At 34.3% G+C, this 18,319-nt stretch overlaps 4 protein-coding genes across 4 annotated transcripts; 2 read left to right on the top strand and 2 right to left on the bottom strand.

Annotated features, from left to right (window-relative positions):
• Positions 1-1,855: 1,855 nt before the first annotated feature.
• LOC140824808 (glutathione S-transferase F12-like) lies at positions 1,856-3,067 on the top strand. Its single transcript, XM_073186355.1, has 3 exons — positions 1,856-2,088; positions 2,335-2,383; positions 2,497-3,067. The coding sequence occupies exons 1-3, from the start codon at positions 1,942-1,944 to the stop codon at positions 2,931-2,933; spliced, it is 633 nt and encodes a 210-aa protein (XP_073042456.1). The 5' UTR covers positions 1,856-1,941; the 3' UTR covers positions 2,934-3,067.
• Positions 3,068-3,117: 50 nt separating this feature from the next.
• On the bottom strand, positions 3,118-4,274 carry LOC140824807 (probable glutathione S-transferase parC). The gene is made up of 2 exons (XM_073186354.1): positions 3,949-4,274; positions 3,118-3,679 (listed from the first exon to the last, which is right to left on the bottom strand). Exons 1-2 carry the CDS (start codon positions 4,264-4,266, stop codon positions 3,335-3,337), a joined length of 663 nt encoding a protein of 220 aa, XP_073042455.1. The 5' UTR covers positions 4,267-4,274; the 3' UTR covers positions 3,118-3,334.
• Positions 4,275-4,924: 650 nt separating this feature from the next.
• On the bottom strand, positions 4,925-12,418 carry LOC140823685 (autophagy protein 5-like). Its single transcript, XM_073185152.1, has 9 exons — positions 12,401-12,418; positions 12,072-12,291; positions 11,711-11,835; positions 10,821-10,887; positions 9,831-9,920; positions 9,240-9,327; positions 6,579-6,725; positions 6,070-6,192; positions 4,925-5,466 (listed from the first exon to the last, which is right to left on the bottom strand). Exons 2-9 carry the CDS (start codon positions 12,198-12,200, stop codon positions 5,129-5,131), a joined length of 1,107 nt encoding a protein of 368 aa, XP_073041253.1. The 5' UTR covers positions 12,201-12,291; positions 12,401-12,418; the 3' UTR covers positions 4,925-5,128.
• Positions 12,419-14,546: 2,128 nt separating this feature from the next.
• Positions 14,547-16,453, top strand: LOC140823684 (protein ALTERED XYLOGLUCAN 9-like). Its single transcript, XM_073185151.1, has 2 exons — positions 14,547-16,034; positions 16,068-16,453. The coding sequence occupies exon 1, from the start codon at positions 14,832-14,834 to the stop codon at positions 15,930-15,932; it is 1,101 nt and encodes a 366-aa protein (XP_073041252.1). The 5' UTR covers positions 14,547-14,831; the 3' UTR covers positions 15,933-16,034; positions 16,068-16,453.
• The last annotated feature ends 1,866 nt before the right edge of the window (positions 16,454-18,319 follow it).

Here is an 18,319-nt window from a genome sequence, read left to right as displayed (position 1 = left end):
ATTTTCCTTTCAATATATTTCATATAATATAAGATCCTATTGTAGTTTAATAGTTACGTTTACAAATTTAAAACCAAATTATTTTCGTCTGATTTCAAGTATCCACTTTTGTATATATTTATTTTCATTGTGGGGATTAAACATCTATGCTTAGTTAGCTGTGGACGAATTATTTTCATATTAGTAAATTATTTTCATATTAGTATTTTTTCTGTGGGAGGATATTATGATATAAAGTTCTTTATATTTATAAGCATGCTTTCTTCAGCTTATTCACCAATATTTACTTTCATATTTGGAATATTACAATCATTTTCAAATGCTTTGTTGTCCACGTGCAACGCACGTGTATTCTACTAGTTTATGTAAGAATTCGACTCATTTACATCCATATATAAACTCAGAGGCTATCAAATCATTTAACTTCCAGAACTTAGAACAACATATATATATGATTTTTAAAACGATCGTCATATATTAATGAAAAATATAGTTTAAATTTTCTTTTAAGTAAAAAAAAATTGGCAGATCACTTATAACTCATCTGATATCAAAATCTCAAATTTGAGACCTAACAAACTTTAGAAAGTGAAAAAAAATTATTGTAATTGTTAGAATACTTCAAATCTTGATCATTTTTGGGTCTTAAATCATATAGGCTACAAAAAAATTGATTCATTATTTATCTATATGGGCTCCAATTTTTACGGGCTATATATATGTATTTTTTGGGCTTTAATACATATTAGAATAATGGATTCAACATTTATGTATTGAACTAAAAAATCATTAATCTATTTGGGCTTTCATATATTTGGTATTAATTGAATAAGCTCAATAAAATTTTAAATGGGTTAAGAGAATATTCAAAGTTTGGCTATTGTATAATGTGTTTTATGATAAATAAAAATTAGATTGTTTAATTATCCTAATACAACTATATATATCAATTGTTTGGTATTTAAACTTTAATATTGTCTGAACAATAGATTAAATGTCAATCTTTATTTTTATAATATAAAATGAAATTAATACAAATTAAAATTGATACAAGGTCATCGATTGATGATCTTGAAAACTCCTCATGTTGTCTGAGGAATTTGAAAAAATTTCTTATAAATTAAGATTATCAATAGAAGATCAGAATAAAAAATACACAACACCAAGTGATATAGTTACTCCAGCAATAAAAGATCCAAATCCATCCAAGTATATACCTTTGAAAGATGCCGGTCTCTGTTTTGGCAAGTATAAAAGCCTGGAAGCTGTCACCTACCGGATGTTATCGCGTGGCAACCACCTAGGAAAATCAATCTTAAGGCAGACGGACGTTGTCTTTAATTTACCTAATCCGTTCATTTTCGAGCAGCACATATAATATCATCAATTAAATAAGTTTTTCATTCGCTTATAATTACAATTTTATAAAAAAAATAAAAATAAATCTGCCCCGCAAAATGCAATCAGTTGTCTCTCATTTCAAATTTTTTTATCCACCTTTTCACACAATAATATGGTGATTTTGTACTAAACTTAATAAAATATATTCAAAGATTTAGTTATTTTTAGAACATGAAAAGTTACTTATCGATCATAATTAACACGAAAAAAATTTGTGAAACGATTTCATGAGACAAATATATTATTTGGGTCAGTCATGAAAATGTATTGCTTGTTATGTCAAAATTATTATTTATTATATGTGCATGATAACTAGTTTCGAAGATAAAAGATATGTGAGACTGTCCTGCTACATGATTAATTGTTTATAATAAACATGCAACCAACTTGTAAACCCCATAACTAAAAATAAAATAAAAAAAATTGGATCCAAGTGTTTTGACCTCTATATAAGGCTAAAGGATTTGTCGAGGAAAATTAAAATAAATTTGAATTCTATACATATATACTTGTGTTTTTTGAACTTAGGTATTGAGAGAAATGGTGGTTAAAGTATATGGTCCGGCCAATGCAGCTTGCCCACAGAGGGTTTTAGCCTGTCTTTTCGAGTTGGGACTCCAGTTCGAGCTCGTACCGATTGATCTCGAATCCGGAGAGCAGAAAAAACCTGAGTTTCGTCTCAGACAGGTTACTTTTTCAACTATACACTTGCCTATTAACGAATAGATTTGAAGAAATGTTCCATGAGTTTCAAAATTCATATCTAGATCATAAAATATAATTACTTTATAGACATATTTAAATGTTAATTAAACCAGAGAAAAAGGTTTAAAGATGCCGGAAAGATCTTTATATATATCCTGAATAATGTTTGATTTTTATTTTAATTTTTGTGTGCATATATCTCGAGTAATATCACTTGCTTTTCGACAGCCCTTTGGACAAGTTCCTGCTATAGAGGATGGTGATCTCAAGCTTTTCGGTAATCAACACATTGGCGCCATATTCTTCACAGACACACACACATATATATGTATATTGTTTGGAAAATTTAAGATTGAATTTTCCCATACATGTTTGATTGGAGCTGGGCAGAATCCAGGGCCATAATCAGGTACTACGCAGCAAAACATGAAGGCATTGGTCTTGTGGGAAGCACTCTAGAAGAGAGAGCTATAGTGGAGCAATGGATGGAGGTGGAAAGCCACAACTACAACCCGTTAATTTACGCCATGGTCCTCGAGCTCGTCGTGTCCCCTCGAATGGGTCGGGTGGCGGACACGGAATTGATCCGTGACCGCGAGGGCAAGCTGGGGGAAGTGCTGGACGTGTACGAGGAGAGGCTGTCGAAAACCAAGTACCTCGCCGGGGACAGGTTCACGTTGGCCGATCTAACTCACTTGCCTAGTACGAGGTTTTTGATGAATGAAGGTTTCGAGCATCTGATCAAAGATAGGAAAAATGTGTACAATTGGTGGGTCGACATTTCCGGTCGTCCGGCTTGGAAGAAAGTCATGCTGCTTCAAAATTAAAACCAAATAAATGTGTCAAATAATATGTTGTTTGGTATTTCATAATGAATTTCGTTTATCAATTATATTAATAATTTATAAAATAAATAAAAAAAAGCCTAAAGAGATCAGAGCCAAGAACTCGGTTACATGTTGAACATTATTTAATTTTTTGATTGATCCTAACACGAATGTGACGAGTAAATAACAGTAAACCAACAACTGAGTATCCTTGTTCTTCTTCAAATTACAATACAAACACGAGATGAAAATGACTGATTATTCTCAAAGGCATATCATCTTTATTCCCAAAACAAGCAAAAGCCAAAAAAAAACTGGAAACAACAATCAACCAGAAATTGGCCATCGACCATAGCTAGCCAGACCCTATTCTAGCCATTGAAATAAGTCTCGAAATTATTTCATTCAATTCCATGCCCTTTTCTAAGCATCCCCACAAACTCACAAACTTGTTGAGGGTTTGGAAGAATTTTAGCAACACTTTCCCTTTTCTTACATTTCTTGATCCAAGATCCAATCTTGGGACACTCTTCTTCAATCTTGAATCCACCACATGTCTCGTAGGCATCGAACCATGCAACGAGCCCGATGAGCACGATGTCTACAAACCCGAATTCATCTCCACCAAAGTAGTCCTTTCCCCCCATTGCCCCCTCTAGCTTCTTCAAAACGTCAATGAACTCTTTCTTAGCACCCTCCAATTCTTCGCCCTTACTCTTCCATATTGAGCTTCCAGCATCAAACACCTATGGATATAAATAAATAAATAGATGTTAATTCTATATTAAATTTCAATTTTTAAAAACTGAAGTATACATACATACATATACCTATATATTGTCGTTTTGTATAATATTTTTTCTATAAATGCGTGTCTAAAACTGAATAATAAAAGAATGCACATATGACATGATAGTTTTGATTGAAAGCTAAAAACTCATGTTCCTCTTTGGATGTTGGGATCTAGCTAATACACTGATCACGTGTATGTATCGAGTAATGATAGTAAAAAGACCTTTTTGTCGATGAAATCAACCCAGAATCGAGCCCGGGATCGTCCATAGGCACAAGCCGGGAGCAGCCGCGGGGAAGCCCATGTCTCATCGATGTAGTACACGATGTTGGATGATTCGACAATGGGTTTACCATTGTGCAGAAGAACAGGAACTTTCTCATAAATGGGGTTTGATTTCAGCAACAAATCACTCTTCCCTCCAAATATATCCTCCTCTCGAGCTACGTAGCTCAATCCTTTCTCCTCCAGAGCAACTTTAACTCTCAAAGAGAAGGGGCTAACCCAGAAATCCAAGAGAACAAGATCATCTTTTGACATCTTAATTAAAGTTTGTGTAGTTTAATTTGATTTTCTGTACGTTTTTTCTTGTATCAATATTGTTTGTTTATATATGGGAGTGTAATGTGTACACATACTTGAAAATCCAATGCAGGCTTTGTTTATGCAAGCTTTGTAGTAACCGATGCTGGGTTTCAATCTGTTGTCTTTTTTGTCTGGTTTGCTTGCACTAAGTAGATGCCTATGCGTCATGAATTACCTTTACAATGCAGAAAAAAGATAAACAAATGCAATTTCGTAACACTGACAGAGTCATTCAAGGGAAGTTTAACCTATGTACCGACGCTTATATATTAGAAAATGCTTCATTGCAAAGAACAAAAACTCGGTTAAATACAAAAATGCAACTGGTTCATGGTATTATATGCCAAATACCACCCCATCTTCTGTCAATTATATGCTAAAAAGATACAATTCAACAACAACGAAGACGAACCCAAGTGAAACAAAGAAAAATAACCCGCAATTTGAGAATCTAATCAAGCATATTCTTCCCCAACTCCAATTTAATTATTGATTTTAACTGAACTTCGCGTCAGTGCAGAGCATTGCTAATGCAACTAATTCTTGCATACATTCTCCACAAACACATTTTCAGAAAACATATCTTTGGAACTATCAGAAATGGAACCAACCATTCAGCCAAAGCATTCTTATGATAGAATTCTGACATTATTTCTATGGAATACTACCACTTGAATGGCGGCGGGTAAAGAAACCATCAAATGAATGACTCGAACTCATATTTCACAGTAAACTATTCTGTACACGGTGTACACTATGAAATGTTACCTTTCCTGAGATACCGGATAAACAACATAGAAATTTTAAAACCAATAATTCATATGTTGATTGGCTCCTTGATTTTGACATATACACATATATGAAGGTAATGCTCAGGGTTTATCAAATTGTTTGCTATCCAGGCAAATGGAATTTCCAGTTTTGGCTCGATTCCCTGAATTCGGACAAGCTTGATCTCAGCATTGTCTGATAGGGACCCTGCATGTTCATTAGATACTTTTGTAGTATCTTCAGGACTTCTTGAGCTACTTGCCTCTTCTGATTCTCGTTCTTCTCCAACCTCTTCCACACAGGGATTGTCATCAATGGAGGATTCCTCTGCAAAGAACTCGGGTAACAGAGCTTTTACCGCATCATACAAGGTGAAGCAATTTCCTGCAATATGAGCATGTATAAATGTATTTTATGCGGGGCCCACTAGATCATGTAATAATTTTTCTGAATGAACAATGCTGGAAGGGAGAAGTACCACTGAAGCTCAGTTATTTTAAACTACAGGTAAATGATATCTATATTCGGTGTAATTTGACCGTCTTGCTAACCTCCCCCACCCCCAACCCCACCAGCTGAACCTTCTAAATGACAATATGTACACGAACATAAATGATAGGAATTGGGATTTTGGCACGAGAATAATATCAATGAAGGAATTTTTAAAATTTTATGGTAGAATGATATTAGTGGTTCTCCTATTGAGAGGTCCGGAGAGTATGGATAAATATCAGAAGGTTGATATGATTTACCCTAAGTATTAAACTTGATGTTCACTAAGTTTCTTCTATTTGAAACCTCTGAAATTTAGCAACCCAAAATTTATTTTGCCGTAACTTTTTATTTTTGGACAACACTGATCAAGGGGCAAGAGCTAGCAGACTAGCAATTGACTCAAGTTCCATTAAGTGTGCACAATAAAACTTTTGTTAGATCAACGATTGATGTAATTAATTATATAACAAATGGCATCAATGTCATCCTCACCATAAATCTCCACAGGACGATTTATGTAAGAAATTTTGTCCCAGCTATCAACAATAGGAGAATCTTCTAAATCATCAATATCTGCAACAATAATCCGAAGGTACAACCGAACCGGAATTCTGCCTGATGAGAGAAACCAAACTTAAACAGATGATTAATTACAAAATGTTAGCTAATAAAGAGATGTTGAGAGATCCAAAAACAAAGATAAAGGCACGCAACATTCTCCCTACTTGAAAACAGTGTTGAAACAAACTTTCTGGTGCAAAAAATCACTCCAAGGGTCTAAGGCAACTAAAACTAAGATTTGCATTGGAACCATTGCCCGCACTTTTAAATGCTGAACAAGTAATCTTTTTATTTGCAAAACCAAAATTTGGTAAAAAAAACATCCATCAAGGTTAAGTGAACAAAAAGAGCAGGAAGAACTCAAATTTTTTTTAAAACACAGATTTATCAAATGAATATCTAACTTTATAAGCCAGAATGATAACTACTGAACGTCTAACCTGTCCTGGTTGGTGCGGTAGCATTAGAGTCATTAATGCCTTGGAGAGCTTTTGAACTGGAAGAATTCAATTTCAAAGAAAAGTCATCTCCAGCTACGTTATCAAGTTTAAGTTTGGACGAAACACCACGATAAACTTCCATCTGGCCTGGTGAATAACATTTCTCAAAGTTACATTGTTATCCATGGTTTTGTTAAGATTGTGAACTTGAGACTAACTCCACACCAAAAACTAGTTCAAGAGATGAGGATTATCCAAGTTCATAATACACCTCCCAATAATTTATTCCAACCGACATTATTCACACTCCCTCATGCCAGAAATCAACAACTAGGTGTGAAGTTTACAAGACATTTAGCAGATGATCCACAAGGGCTCTAACATATAACGGTGGACTTAAGCTCTGATACAATGTTAATTGTTAAGATCGTGAACTTGTGCCTAACTCCACCTCAAAAGCTAATTCAAGGGTGGAATTGTCTAAATCCTTATATACAATTCTCGAGAACTTAATTCAATCGATGTGAAACATCTAACACACCCCATCACACCGAAGAATGATCATCTGGAGTGTGAAGTTTACAAGACATTTAGCGGGTAACCCATAAGGACAGTCATACATATAACGGTAAGTCTGAGCTCTGATATCATGATAATATCATGAAATTGTCTAACTCTACCCTAAAAGCTAGCTCAAGGGGGAGATTGTCAAAGTCCATGATCTTAACATGATATCAGAGCTCAACCCCATCGATATGTGTTGGAATGTCTTTATGGATGACCCGCTAAATGTTTTGTGAACTTTACGCTCCATATGTTCATTCATGACGTGAGAAGGTGTGTTAGATGCAGTGTTCTAAAAGGCACCGCCTAGATGGCGTCTAGGCGCTGGGTGGTCGCTCACTGTCCCGAATTTTAGAAAATGTCTAGGGGTCACCTAATGTAATATATATAATTTTTTATTTTTTTGAAAAGATTGTTTCAATTTTTATTGTATAAAGATGAAGAATATGTAATTGATTTTGAGTTTAAATCCGATATAAATGAATTATTGGATAAATACAGAGATAAACAAGAAAAATTAGATATTTAGGTAAAAAAACCATCTAAGGACATAGGTGGTAGGCGGTGGGTGGTGGCCTGCTTACCGCTTTTTAGAAGACTTGTTAGATTTCTCACATTGATTGTATTAAGTTATTGAGACTTGTATATATGGACCTAGACAATATTCCCTCTTGAGCTAACTTTTGAGGTGGAGATAGACTAAAGTCCATGATAACATGTTTGAAAACTATGGGCAAACATAAAAATATCAGAAAACTCATTGATCAAATCTCATGTGTCGTAAAATGCATATCACGGTGTGCACACACTGTCAATGCATAAACCAGGAAAGATAAGACCAGTAACGGCAAATTCAAGAACACAGTCACACACACGACGAAATCATTTTTATCACAGTTACATAATCCTTTTATTTCTTTAACCATCTAGTAATTCCAATTACAATCCACAAAAAATATGAAGCAAATAAAATTTTCTGATAACATTCAAATATATATCTGGGTTGTTGAAAGAGTTGCACTATCCCACAGAAAATGAATGACACAACTTACATTGACAAGCACACCACCTTGCATTTCGAATTAATCCATGGAAACATGAAAAATAAGGTAGCAAAATAATCTCAAAAAGGAATGTGAGACCCAAGCCAATATGAGATCTCCTATTTCACCTACGGCAAGCATAAATCTGCCATATTTTCATCTGTATCCTATGATTCCTGCAGAATCAAATTGGGTAGTTTAGCGAATATGGTAACTCTCATAGTGGGCTTAGGCCGTGGCTAAAGCAGGAGATTCCAAATAGGCTTGGGTGTCACAAGGAACAACCCAAATTGTTGGGATATGAGGGGGGTAGCCCACATTTTCTTAAACCGTTTAAAAAGACACATAACTTGGTTTTGTCAGGAATTTCTACAACCTATGAAAAGTTAAGGCTAAGCATTGCTTTATATTGTGGCAAGACCTCTTAGATTTCCTAATTCTCTCACTTCCTTCCTTATTTAAATCCATTTGTTTTGATTTCTCATTTTGCATATTGTTAATTTTCTCCATTCTTGCTTTTCTTATTTAAACATGTAAAAGTTTTCTTGCTTGATTTTTTTTAAAATAAAAATAGAAACAGAAATTCAATAACACAAGTCAAACACTAATACAACAGAGATTAAGGGGAACAACCCTCCCCACTTGCCCATACCTAAAACCAGTTGTCATAGCTAAGATATGAGTTGCCTGATTCGTTGATCGCGGCGCAAAAACAATTGCTTGATTTACTCTGATTAATTATGCTTTGCTTCTTTTTCAAAATATATAAATTTAACTAATGAATATTAAGTTTGAATAAGAACAACCCTTGTGCTTGTGCAAATGGCCCTATATTCAGGATCTTGTGAAATATTAACTTTCATCCCTCATTATTTGTAGTCATAGTGCTTGATTTCTTTATAATCATGTCAAATTGCAATTCATAGGACAAAAAAGATTTTTTTATAATCATTTCAAATGGCAATTCATAGAACAAAAAAAGAAAATATACAGCCAAAAGGTAAATAAAAGCCTATCATTTAAAACAAGCATGTAATCTAAGAAAATTTCATACCATTTAATACGGAGAGCCAAAGTTCTGCCTGGTCAGATTGAGACATATTCATAATATTCTTGCAGTTTCCATTGATAATATATGCAGCCTGTGGAGAAGTTTATGCGATTAATAAGACAGGCAGGTACCTGAAGTGTTACAGGTAAGCATTTCATCTCTTACAAATACAAAAAATAAAAAATAAAAAATAAAAAATAAAGTTAGTTTTTGAATTAGTATGATAAAGGATGATAGAAAAGGAGTGATACAAGAAGACAAGACCAAGGTGATAGAGACCAGCATCTTAACCAAAGTACAACATGAAATGCAAGATGCAATCATGTCTTCCAATTGTTTGAGGGTGGATATCTTCCCCTCTATTGTTAAAGGGTGCACGCATCAGAAACTCTAATCTACTTCCCCACCCACACCCACAATCCCAATTTCAGTTTCAAAGTTCTTCTATGAAAGGATTATTTCCCAGTGAAGTGGGTTTCTTATCTTCTGTGAGTGCAAGTGTGCCTTAACAGCAATAAAAGAAAACAAAGCTACTCAAGTTTGAGACCACCAATGGAAGTAGAAATAAAACAGAACAAAAATGGTTTCTCGTACTTCTTTCAGTGAATTAATAAAGCTCCACTTTACGCTCTCTTCACCTTCACAAGGGGTCAATAAATTCCCAGGATACCCTCTAAAATGCACCTGCAGGCAGATACAACAGCACGCTCAGTAAAAGAGGGAAATTCATAAGCTAATAATAAGAGTATCTAGACTTCTTGGACTGGTATGTTGCTTCAAGTGCTCGAGTGATCCACAATTTAATTGTTTAAGATGCAAATATGCAGGACAAGACGCAAACATTGGCACTAATCTGAGGAGTTTCACCTCACTATAATTTAATTTTGTTGGAATATGTTATCAACATGCAACAAGATATCATTTAATTGTTAACGTTACCCAGCCCAGTAACACATAAGCACAACCGTTTCTTTAAATAATACACTTTTAACCAAGCACTTAAGCTATCAGGCCATCCTCATCAATACCTGAATGGAATGTCGAATTAAAAGAATACCTAGCAAGAAGCTTTTAGCTTAAGGGAATACACCTAGGATGTCCTTTATACATCACATTGTAAAAATTTATTGCACTTGAAGCCTTCAATAGTAAGAGTGACAGTAATTAGTTAAAGTGGCAATAATCCTATAGCTTATTTGCATTGTAAAAATGTTGCCTCATCCTATTAAGATACTTCAAAATTACCCAAGGAGTTAACAAATGCCAGAAGCAAACTTATCAATCCACTATTACATGCTTAAACATTTCGCACCTAGTGTAAACCCATTTGTCTACTCTGTAAAACCCACTTTGCAGTCAGATGAAAAGGAGATGGAATGTAAATTTTGCTTTGAACTGGTATAGCGATGCCGGTGAAAAACCATCCCAACATCTTATAATTTCAGAAACTAGCAACATGTCTCCGCTGAGTTCAACAAAAGTTTTTATTTTGCCAATTCCGTTGACACACTAAAAAATTCCCATAAAGACAAGTGCTTCACAGTTTAGGGAAGAATTCACCATAAGTCAGAATTAACTTCATACAGTTATATTCCAAGGCCTTTCTGGTTCTGCACAAAGAAGATCAAAAAGTACCCCTGTAGGTATATACCTGAAATGGGTAGGAATAATATCAGTTAGAGATAAAGAGAGATGCACTGATTTGAAGGAACAAGACAACATGGCAATTTTTTGTAAAAAAGAAACTACAACAACATAGAAGCCCCACGAGGACAAAATTAGAATCTCCGTAGCATTAGAATGCACCATAGTCATTAAAACCTTTGCCCCTTGAGGCGTAAACAATGTGCCCAGGCACAAAACAAGAGGCAACCCTTCAGTCAAGCACAAGCTTTGGCGTGCATTAATGGCACAAAGCATGCTTTAGCTGTCCTTAAATGCAACAATAGTGAATTCGAAATAATAGTCCATTTATATTTCATTATACACTAAATACACCTTTTATCATTGTTTTTCATTCAGTTGCCAAGTCCATCTTCATGCTATGAGATGGTACAGTTTTAGCACATTTAAGTTCCATAATTTTACACTATAGCGTGCATCACCTGCTTGTGCCTTGTGCTTTCAACATAGCTACAAAATACACTACAATAAGAAAACGTTATATAAGCCTCACTAATTAGAAATGTGTAAAAAAGAAGGAAAAACTAAAGGAACTACAAATTCTATAATTGTGTATCAGGAAAAGACGCCGCCTTTGACCTCCACCACCAAGTGGAGAACATCTAGGTAGCGTTACCATGAATTTGTTCTGGCTGGAAAGAGGATCAAATGTTGAAAAAAGAAACACTACTTTAATCCTTCACCCATTTTCATTCCCTTTCTTATAATTCTATCCTTTGTTTCATGAATGGCAGCATTGGATGAAATTCATTTGCACCCATAAATCAAGTGATGAGCATGCTAATACGCACCATTTGAGCGGTAAACCTTTGTAATCAAACCACACAGTGTCAACTCCAGGAGGAAGCGAACTGCTAAAGAATGGCTTGATCTGCGGAACTAACAGAGGCAAGTACCCCAACCGAGAGGCCAATATCTGCAGTGAAAAACCCATAACACAAAAATAATACTAATAAGATGAAGAACAAAAAAAGTTCATCAAAATCGAATTTTAAGCGATAGTTAGCAAAAAAAGCAAGCCATAAATACCAAACCCATTTTGGGAAAAACATTAAGGAAACACAACTTCATTCTCCTTGACATTTCGCCAGCCATCAGTTTGCAATCTCATAAAATACTGAAAGTGCCATAACATAGAAAAGAACAAACTACCAAAGCGGGGGACGGAGGTGGAAGAGTAGTGACTTCGGAATCGTGGAGATGAATCTGAAGTGGAATCGCGCCTGCCCACACATATTGTTGCGCTTCATTTCCCGCCGCCTTATAAGCGTCCATTGTCATCAGTTGTAGATCAACGATATTCGACCGCAGTTCAATAAAGCTTCCGCCTTGACTTATTACTCACACCGGCGTTTACGTGCAGTCTCCGCCGCTAAAGGGAAATAAATTATTTAAATTTTTTTGTCGAAATCATTTTCTAAATATATATATAGATAATGGGATATTGTAAATTAAATAAAAAATATATTCATGAAACATACCAAAGCAATTTATCCATGAGCTTGGGAAATTATTGCTCCTGTTTTTCTTGTTCAAGTATTATTTCTCACATGTCGAGTTAAATAAATGAATGTAAAGAGATCGACATGTTTTATTTTAGGTCCTTGGCCGCGAACTATTCTGCGACCAGCAAGTTTTCCAAAAACGAATTGAATGAAAACTTACTCTGCCATTATTAAGGGGTACGAAGCTTTGAGAAATTTGATCTCATTGGATCGGGTGAACAGAAAAAAAAATATATGAATTTATTTATTTTTTATTGATGCATGATATTTAGTATAAGAGATGTATAATTTTTTTTATATCAAATTATATTATATCTAACTATCAAACTCAATTCCTTTATCAAAACTAGATTTTAAATTTATGAATTTCAAATACAAATCTAAATCCAAATTCAAATATAATTTTTATTCATTCGAATATAATGTAAAGATTTATACTTGAAAAATACATATATATTGTGTGATTTATAGTAGAACATAAAGAGTTTGGATATGAATTCAGGGACTAATTGTTTCTAAATTTTTAATGATTTTTATGGAGTTTAAAAGTCTAGATGTATTCAAACTAGACTTTTTTTTATATACTCTATAAAAGTTTAGTGGTATTCAATGTAAACTTTTGTAAATTTTTAAAAAGTCATGTGGTATTCAAATTTGACTTTTAAAAATTTTACAAAAGTCTATAGATATTCAAAATGTCAATAGATTTTTAATGAATCCATGAAATTATATTAAGTACAAGAATTATAGCATAGGGTACAATAACAAAATGTCAAAAAAAATCTTTGATTTAACTTGTTTGGATGTAAATTTAATTGAGAAATCTCCCAAACTTACATACTCAATACAAACACTAAAATTTTCATTCTTTTCTCATCTATTTATTTTTCTTTTTATTTGTATTTTTTTAAAATATTTTTTAATTGCTAAAAAATATTAATATAAATCATAAACACAAGTTTGTTGTAGGTGACAAATTTGATTAGTTATTTGATACTCACGAACAATATCGAGCAAATGTTAATGCATAGAGGGATATCCTAACCAATGAAATGTAGAGTGATGTTGATCAAATTGTCAATAATGATTATTATTTTTTTAACAAAAGAATACTCATTATTGATCATTTGATAAAATTTTATTATGAACTTATAAAAATATTGTTCATTAATATATGGAATTGACACAAAAAATTGAAATTTTGATTTAAATAAATTTCATAGTTTATTTGTCGTTTTTTAGAAATTAAATTGATTTAACTTTTAAGTAAGTAAAATTCATTTACATTCATAAATAAAAAATAATTTAAAATTGAAGAGGTTATTTATATCTAATAATTATTTAATGAAAATTAATAAAAAAAATAAATCACAATTATAAATTATAAAATTCATATAATTTTATGGATAAGTTTACAAAAATCTTGAAAAAAATCTATAAAAATATGTGAAATTTGTTTTACAATTTTATAAGTTCCATAAAAATCCACTAACTTCACAAAAATCCACAATTTTAAAAACAAAAATCATTAAAAAATATAGAACCAATTCACCCCCTCAATAAATCTTGACAAGAGAACTTGAATCGATAAATCACTTGTATCTTTTTGTAGGCTAATAAGGGCACCCAAATTGGTGTATTAATGGGTGATTATTAACGTCTATTAATGTTCATGTATTAATGTGGGTGTAGAAGTTATTAATTTTGGATGACATGACATTATTTCGCAAATAGCGACGGTGTTTCGTAAACCGTCGCAACTTGAAAATCGTCGTTACTTGTGACTGTTTTTTTAATGAAAGTCGCTAATTACGACGGTTTTTTAACAACCGTCGCTATTTGCGACCGTTTTTCAAAAATCGTCGCTAATAATATAATTTATTTTTAGTAATATTTATTGTAAAATTTTAAAAATATTAGAAAGATATTGAAATAATTAAAAATAAAAAAAATGAGTAAGTGGACAGTGTGATCTATAAATAATGAAAATTGATATTAAATAAATTTGAGTGTATGTTAATAATAAAAAAATATTAATATAATGAATATATGACTAGTAGATCTCATAATTCTTTAAGAGATGAATAGTTATTAATATGGATCAATGAGAATGGACGCCGATGTCCGGACGATCAAATCCGTAAACTTAGCCGCCATATTAACGCAATTCACACCCAGAGAATCCCGTTCGTCTGGTTTCTCCATCTCAAAGTGGAGAACAACACTTCCACACGTCGTTACTACGCTCTAAACGGCAGCTGATTAACAAATTTGTTGTTCGGTCGCCATCGGCCTACAGACCAGCTACCAAGAATTGATCTTTTACTCGTTCCAATCAAATCCCAGTTCGCAGACGTGAGAAAGAAGCGCAGGAAAGTGTTTCGACCGAGCAAGCAGAGGGCAACAAATGTTCGGGGCCGTCCAGTTGGGTCTATTGGCGGCCTGTGTGGTGTTGTTTGTACCTATGGGAATGGCGGGTTGGCATTTGAGCCGTAACAAGATGCTTCTTTTTAGCTGTGCCCTCTTCATTACTCTGGCTGTCGGTGTTCATCTGATGCCTTATTTCCCTTCAATCTCCGATTTCCTCTCGCCTACGGATATAATTTCATCCCCAACTGGTGAGTTTTCTTTGCATAGTGATTCGTGTCTCTTTTTTTTACATAGTGGTATGTATAGTGGTGGTGATGAATGTGAAAGTGAGAGTGGTTGTAAAAAGAGGTCTTGGGAGTGGATTCAATCTGGTAAGGTTGCTGAATGTCAGTTTCAGAGGTTGAAGAAATTGGATGCGTCTATTTTGTTAAATGGGTCTTGGGTAGTGGTTGCCGGTGATTCTCAGGCGAGGTTAATGGTGGTTTCTTTGTTAGAATTAGTGATGGGATCCGAGGGAATGGAGAGAGTGAGGGGGGATTTGTTCAAGAGGCACAGTGATTATTCAGTGGTGGTGGATGAGATTGATCTGAAGTTGGATTTTTTGTGGGCTCCATATGTTAGAAATTTGACTGAATTGATGGTTCGTTTTAAGGGGAAAGACAATTACCCCGATGTTATGGTGATGGGAGCTGGGTTATGGGATATGCTTCATGTTAACAATGCCTCAGATTATGGTGTTTCGTTAACGCATTTCAAGGATTCTTGTTTGACTCTTATGCCTGTTTCATCGGATTTGGAGGCTGTTGATGGAGGGCTAAGCCAGGGTCCGTCCACCCAGCTGGTCCATTTCTTTTGGTTAGGGATTCCAACATTGATAAATTCAATGTTGAACACGAAGGAGAAGAGGGAGAGGATGGCTGATACAATGTATGATTTATATAATAACAAGCTTATCGAAAACGAGCTATTACGACAATCTGGTGGGCCACTTTTGAAACTAGATATTCGATTGGTAAGTGAATTATGTGGACCTCAATGTACAGTTGACGGAATGCATTATGATCAACTTGTTTATGATGCCGCCGTTCAAATAATGCTGAATGCATTGCTCATCGAATCTAATCAGAAGATACAATAATGGAATCTTGAATCCCTATTGAATAATCGAGGAATTTTTATGCATTGAAAATAGTTGCCGTAGTCTTTGGTGTTTTCAGTCTTGAATCTGTGAGTCTTTCCAGTGTTCTCTTAGTTGGCACTCGACATCAGTCAGATTCTGCTGTCGCAGCAGACATGGAGATTTTTTTATATTTTGGTTCTTTGGCACACGAAAACTGATAAACGATAAGATGCGACTTTTGCTGTTAGTCACTGTCAGAGCAATTTCTAGTACCTCACATCCAACTTTGGTGTGAACATCTATGTAATTCTGCACTAGTATCCTAACTACACCTTTTCAACCCCAACCAAAACAATCAGTCAGGATCTTTCCTTACTGCATTAGCTGTTTGCATTGTCTGATATACATGTCGACTTTCGAGATTTTTTAGTTTTGTTTCCTTATGTTGGTTCTTAATGGTATGTTTACTTTGATTTTTCGATAAGTTATCTTAGTTTGTTATAATTATAAATGTATATAATTTTTTCGTTATGTATTCATGAGATATGAGATATCGTAATGTATCTACCTTTTAGGTATTTTATTTGTTTTGTGGAGACAATGGCTTGTGCTTAGGTGAACGAAATCTGTGCCTCTTGATTGAACGGATCATGACTTGGTTTGAATCTTGAATATTGCCTTTTGTTCATGAACCTATGCATCTGTATACTTATGCATCTAAATATTTAAATACATCGACTCTGAGTATGGTGATTTATGATGAACTTGATATCATGCCCTTGTTGGCCTTGGGAGAGGTGGTATCATAAATGAGTGGCTAAATTTTACTGCTTGCTGTTTGTTATAACCATGGGCGGTAAGATAAAGTTATAAATATCTAGAATGCTAAAGGTAGGGCAGAAATGCATATTATTTTTGAAGTCCTGAGCTATTTCACGAACAATCTTCTGCAAAGGCAATGTTCCGATAAAGAGCTCGGTATTCCTTTGTTACTTGCTAGTTGAACAGGATGGTGATAGTGAAGCCTTTCCTTCCACCAGTTGTTGGGGGCAGGCTTGATGAATTATTAGCTCACAAAATGAATGCTGCCAAATCAATTGTTAGGACCTTCATCGGGTTTCCTCTGATGCAAGAAACAATGAGAGAATTTGATGGTTTCAATTGGCGGCCACAACCAGTGCAGTTAATTTTGATGCTTTGAAAAGCCAAGTGAAAAGGAGCTACCTGAAGTAACTTCTTCAAGTGGCTGACATTTTAACCACTTTTGCCAGAGGAAGTTTTGTTCAGGTGTACTGTATGCCACAGGTGACACGGTATCAAATAGGACTGTGATGACTAAAGGGATTGAAATCTTTATGTTTTGATTCATTGTCACCCAAGTACACCAATAAGGTTGGAGCAGAAAATAATAGTTGGCTGCAAGAAGTTTCTTGAATTTTCTATATCTTACCCTCAGTTTACTTACCGGACTCCCCTCACATTACCAAAAAATAAAGTGGGTGGGTAATGAAAAGGAATCAGCTTTCCATGTTCTAAACTTGCGGTTATGAAAGAAGGCTTTTCTTAAAATCAGGTACTTTCTTTAACTGGTATGAGCATAGGATGCAAGAAGGCTCGGCATCAAGAAAATTTGGTGCAGAAGAATTTAACAAAGACATTGAATAAGTAGTAATCACGATGTTTATCGTAAACTTGAGCCATATCACCTTTATGGCAGTATAGAAGACATTGATGTCGAAGTTAGTGATGATGGTGGCAGCAATTAGTGCGCTTGCATCTGGGGAAGGGCCTCTTTACGTGTTCGAATCTGTATTAGAGATTGCAAGCATGAAAGGAGATCTGGAGTTGCAAAAGTGTAGCTGATGCATGGAACCATAACCGACTTGGTTCCGACTTAAATGTGGACTATTGTGCTGAAGGGGACTGAAAGAAATCCATTCTGGATTATCTTGGGAGTGTATTGATGGCTTTTAAGAAACTTTTGGGATTAAGTAATCCGATCTACGTGTGTCAAATGGGAGTTGATACTCCTACTGCTTGTAATTTTTTCTAATAGGGGTCGAAATATGATGTGCACTGGAATCTATAAACATAATTTTTTTTATACACATTTCTTCGGGAGTGTTCATCAATCATATATTTGATTTCTTTGAGTTACCTAGAACTGGTTTTCGTTTGTGGGAAAGCACGTCACCACCTTTTTCATCTCGAGACTTGAATATTTTGTGGAGTTTGAAATAGTAAATTCGGGGCAAAATAGTTTTGGAATTGAAATAGTTTGAATATTATATATAAATCATAAATTTTTCTTTATAAATAATATTGCAAAATATGTTAATAAATAACATTTCAACAAAATAAAGAAACAAGTCAGCAAAATAACAAATACAGAAAATAGCATAAAT

This window comes from Primulina eburnea, chromosome 2, assembly GCF_022965805.1.
Source record: "Primulina eburnea isolate SZY01 chromosome 2, ASM2296580v1, whole genome shotgun sequence".
Taxonomy (NCBI): Eukaryota; Viridiplantae; Streptophyta; class Magnoliopsida; order Lamiales; family Gesneriaceae; genus Primulina; species Primulina eburnea.
The sequence above is the reverse complement of the archived record's forward strand: the minus strand, read 5'-3'. Positions and strand labels throughout refer to the sequence as shown.

What these genes read in the sequence shown, in the direction of transcription:
- LOC140824808 (XM_073186355.1), top strand. Translation starts at nt 1,942, where the DNA reads ATGGTGGTTAAAGTATATGGTCCGGCCAATGCAGCTTGCCCACAGAGG. An exon ending in CTGAGTTTCGTCTCAGACAG is followed by an intron (nt 2,089 to 2,334) that starts GTTACTTTTTCA and finishes GCTTTTCGACAG; the next exon opens with CCCTTTGGACAAGTTCCTGC. An exon ending in TGGTGATCTCAAGCTTTTCG is followed by an intron (nt 2,384 to 2,496) that starts GTAATCAACACA and finishes GGAGCTGGGCAG; the next exon opens with AATCCAGGGCCATAATCAGG.
- LOC140824807 (XM_073186354.1), bottom strand. Translation starts at nt 4,266, where the DNA reads ATGTCAAAAGATGATCTTGTTCTCTTGGATTTCTGGGTTAGCCCCTTC. An exon ending in TTGATTTCATCGACAAAAAG is followed by an intron (nt 3,680 to 3,948) that starts GTCTTTTTACTA and finishes TTATATCCATAG; the next exon opens with GTGTTTGATGCTGGAAGCTC.
- LOC140823685 (XM_073185152.1), bottom strand. Translation starts at nt 12,200, where the DNA reads ATGACAATGGACGCTTATAAGGCGGCGGGAAATGAAGCGCAACAATAT. An exon ending in CACCTCCGTCCCCCGCTTTG is followed by an intron (nt 11,836 to 12,071) that starts GTAGTTTGTTCT and finishes TTTTCACTGCAG; the next exon opens with ATATTGGCCTCTCGGTTGGG. An exon ending in TCGTCCTGTGGAGATTTATG is followed by an intron (nt 5,467 to 6,069) that starts GTGAGGATGACA and finishes CTCATATTGCAG; the next exon opens with GAAATTGCTTCACCTTGTAT.
- LOC140823684 (XM_073185151.1), top strand. Translation starts at nt 14,832, where the DNA reads ATGTTCGGGGCCGTCCAGTTGGGTCTATTGGCGGCCTGTGTGGTGTTG.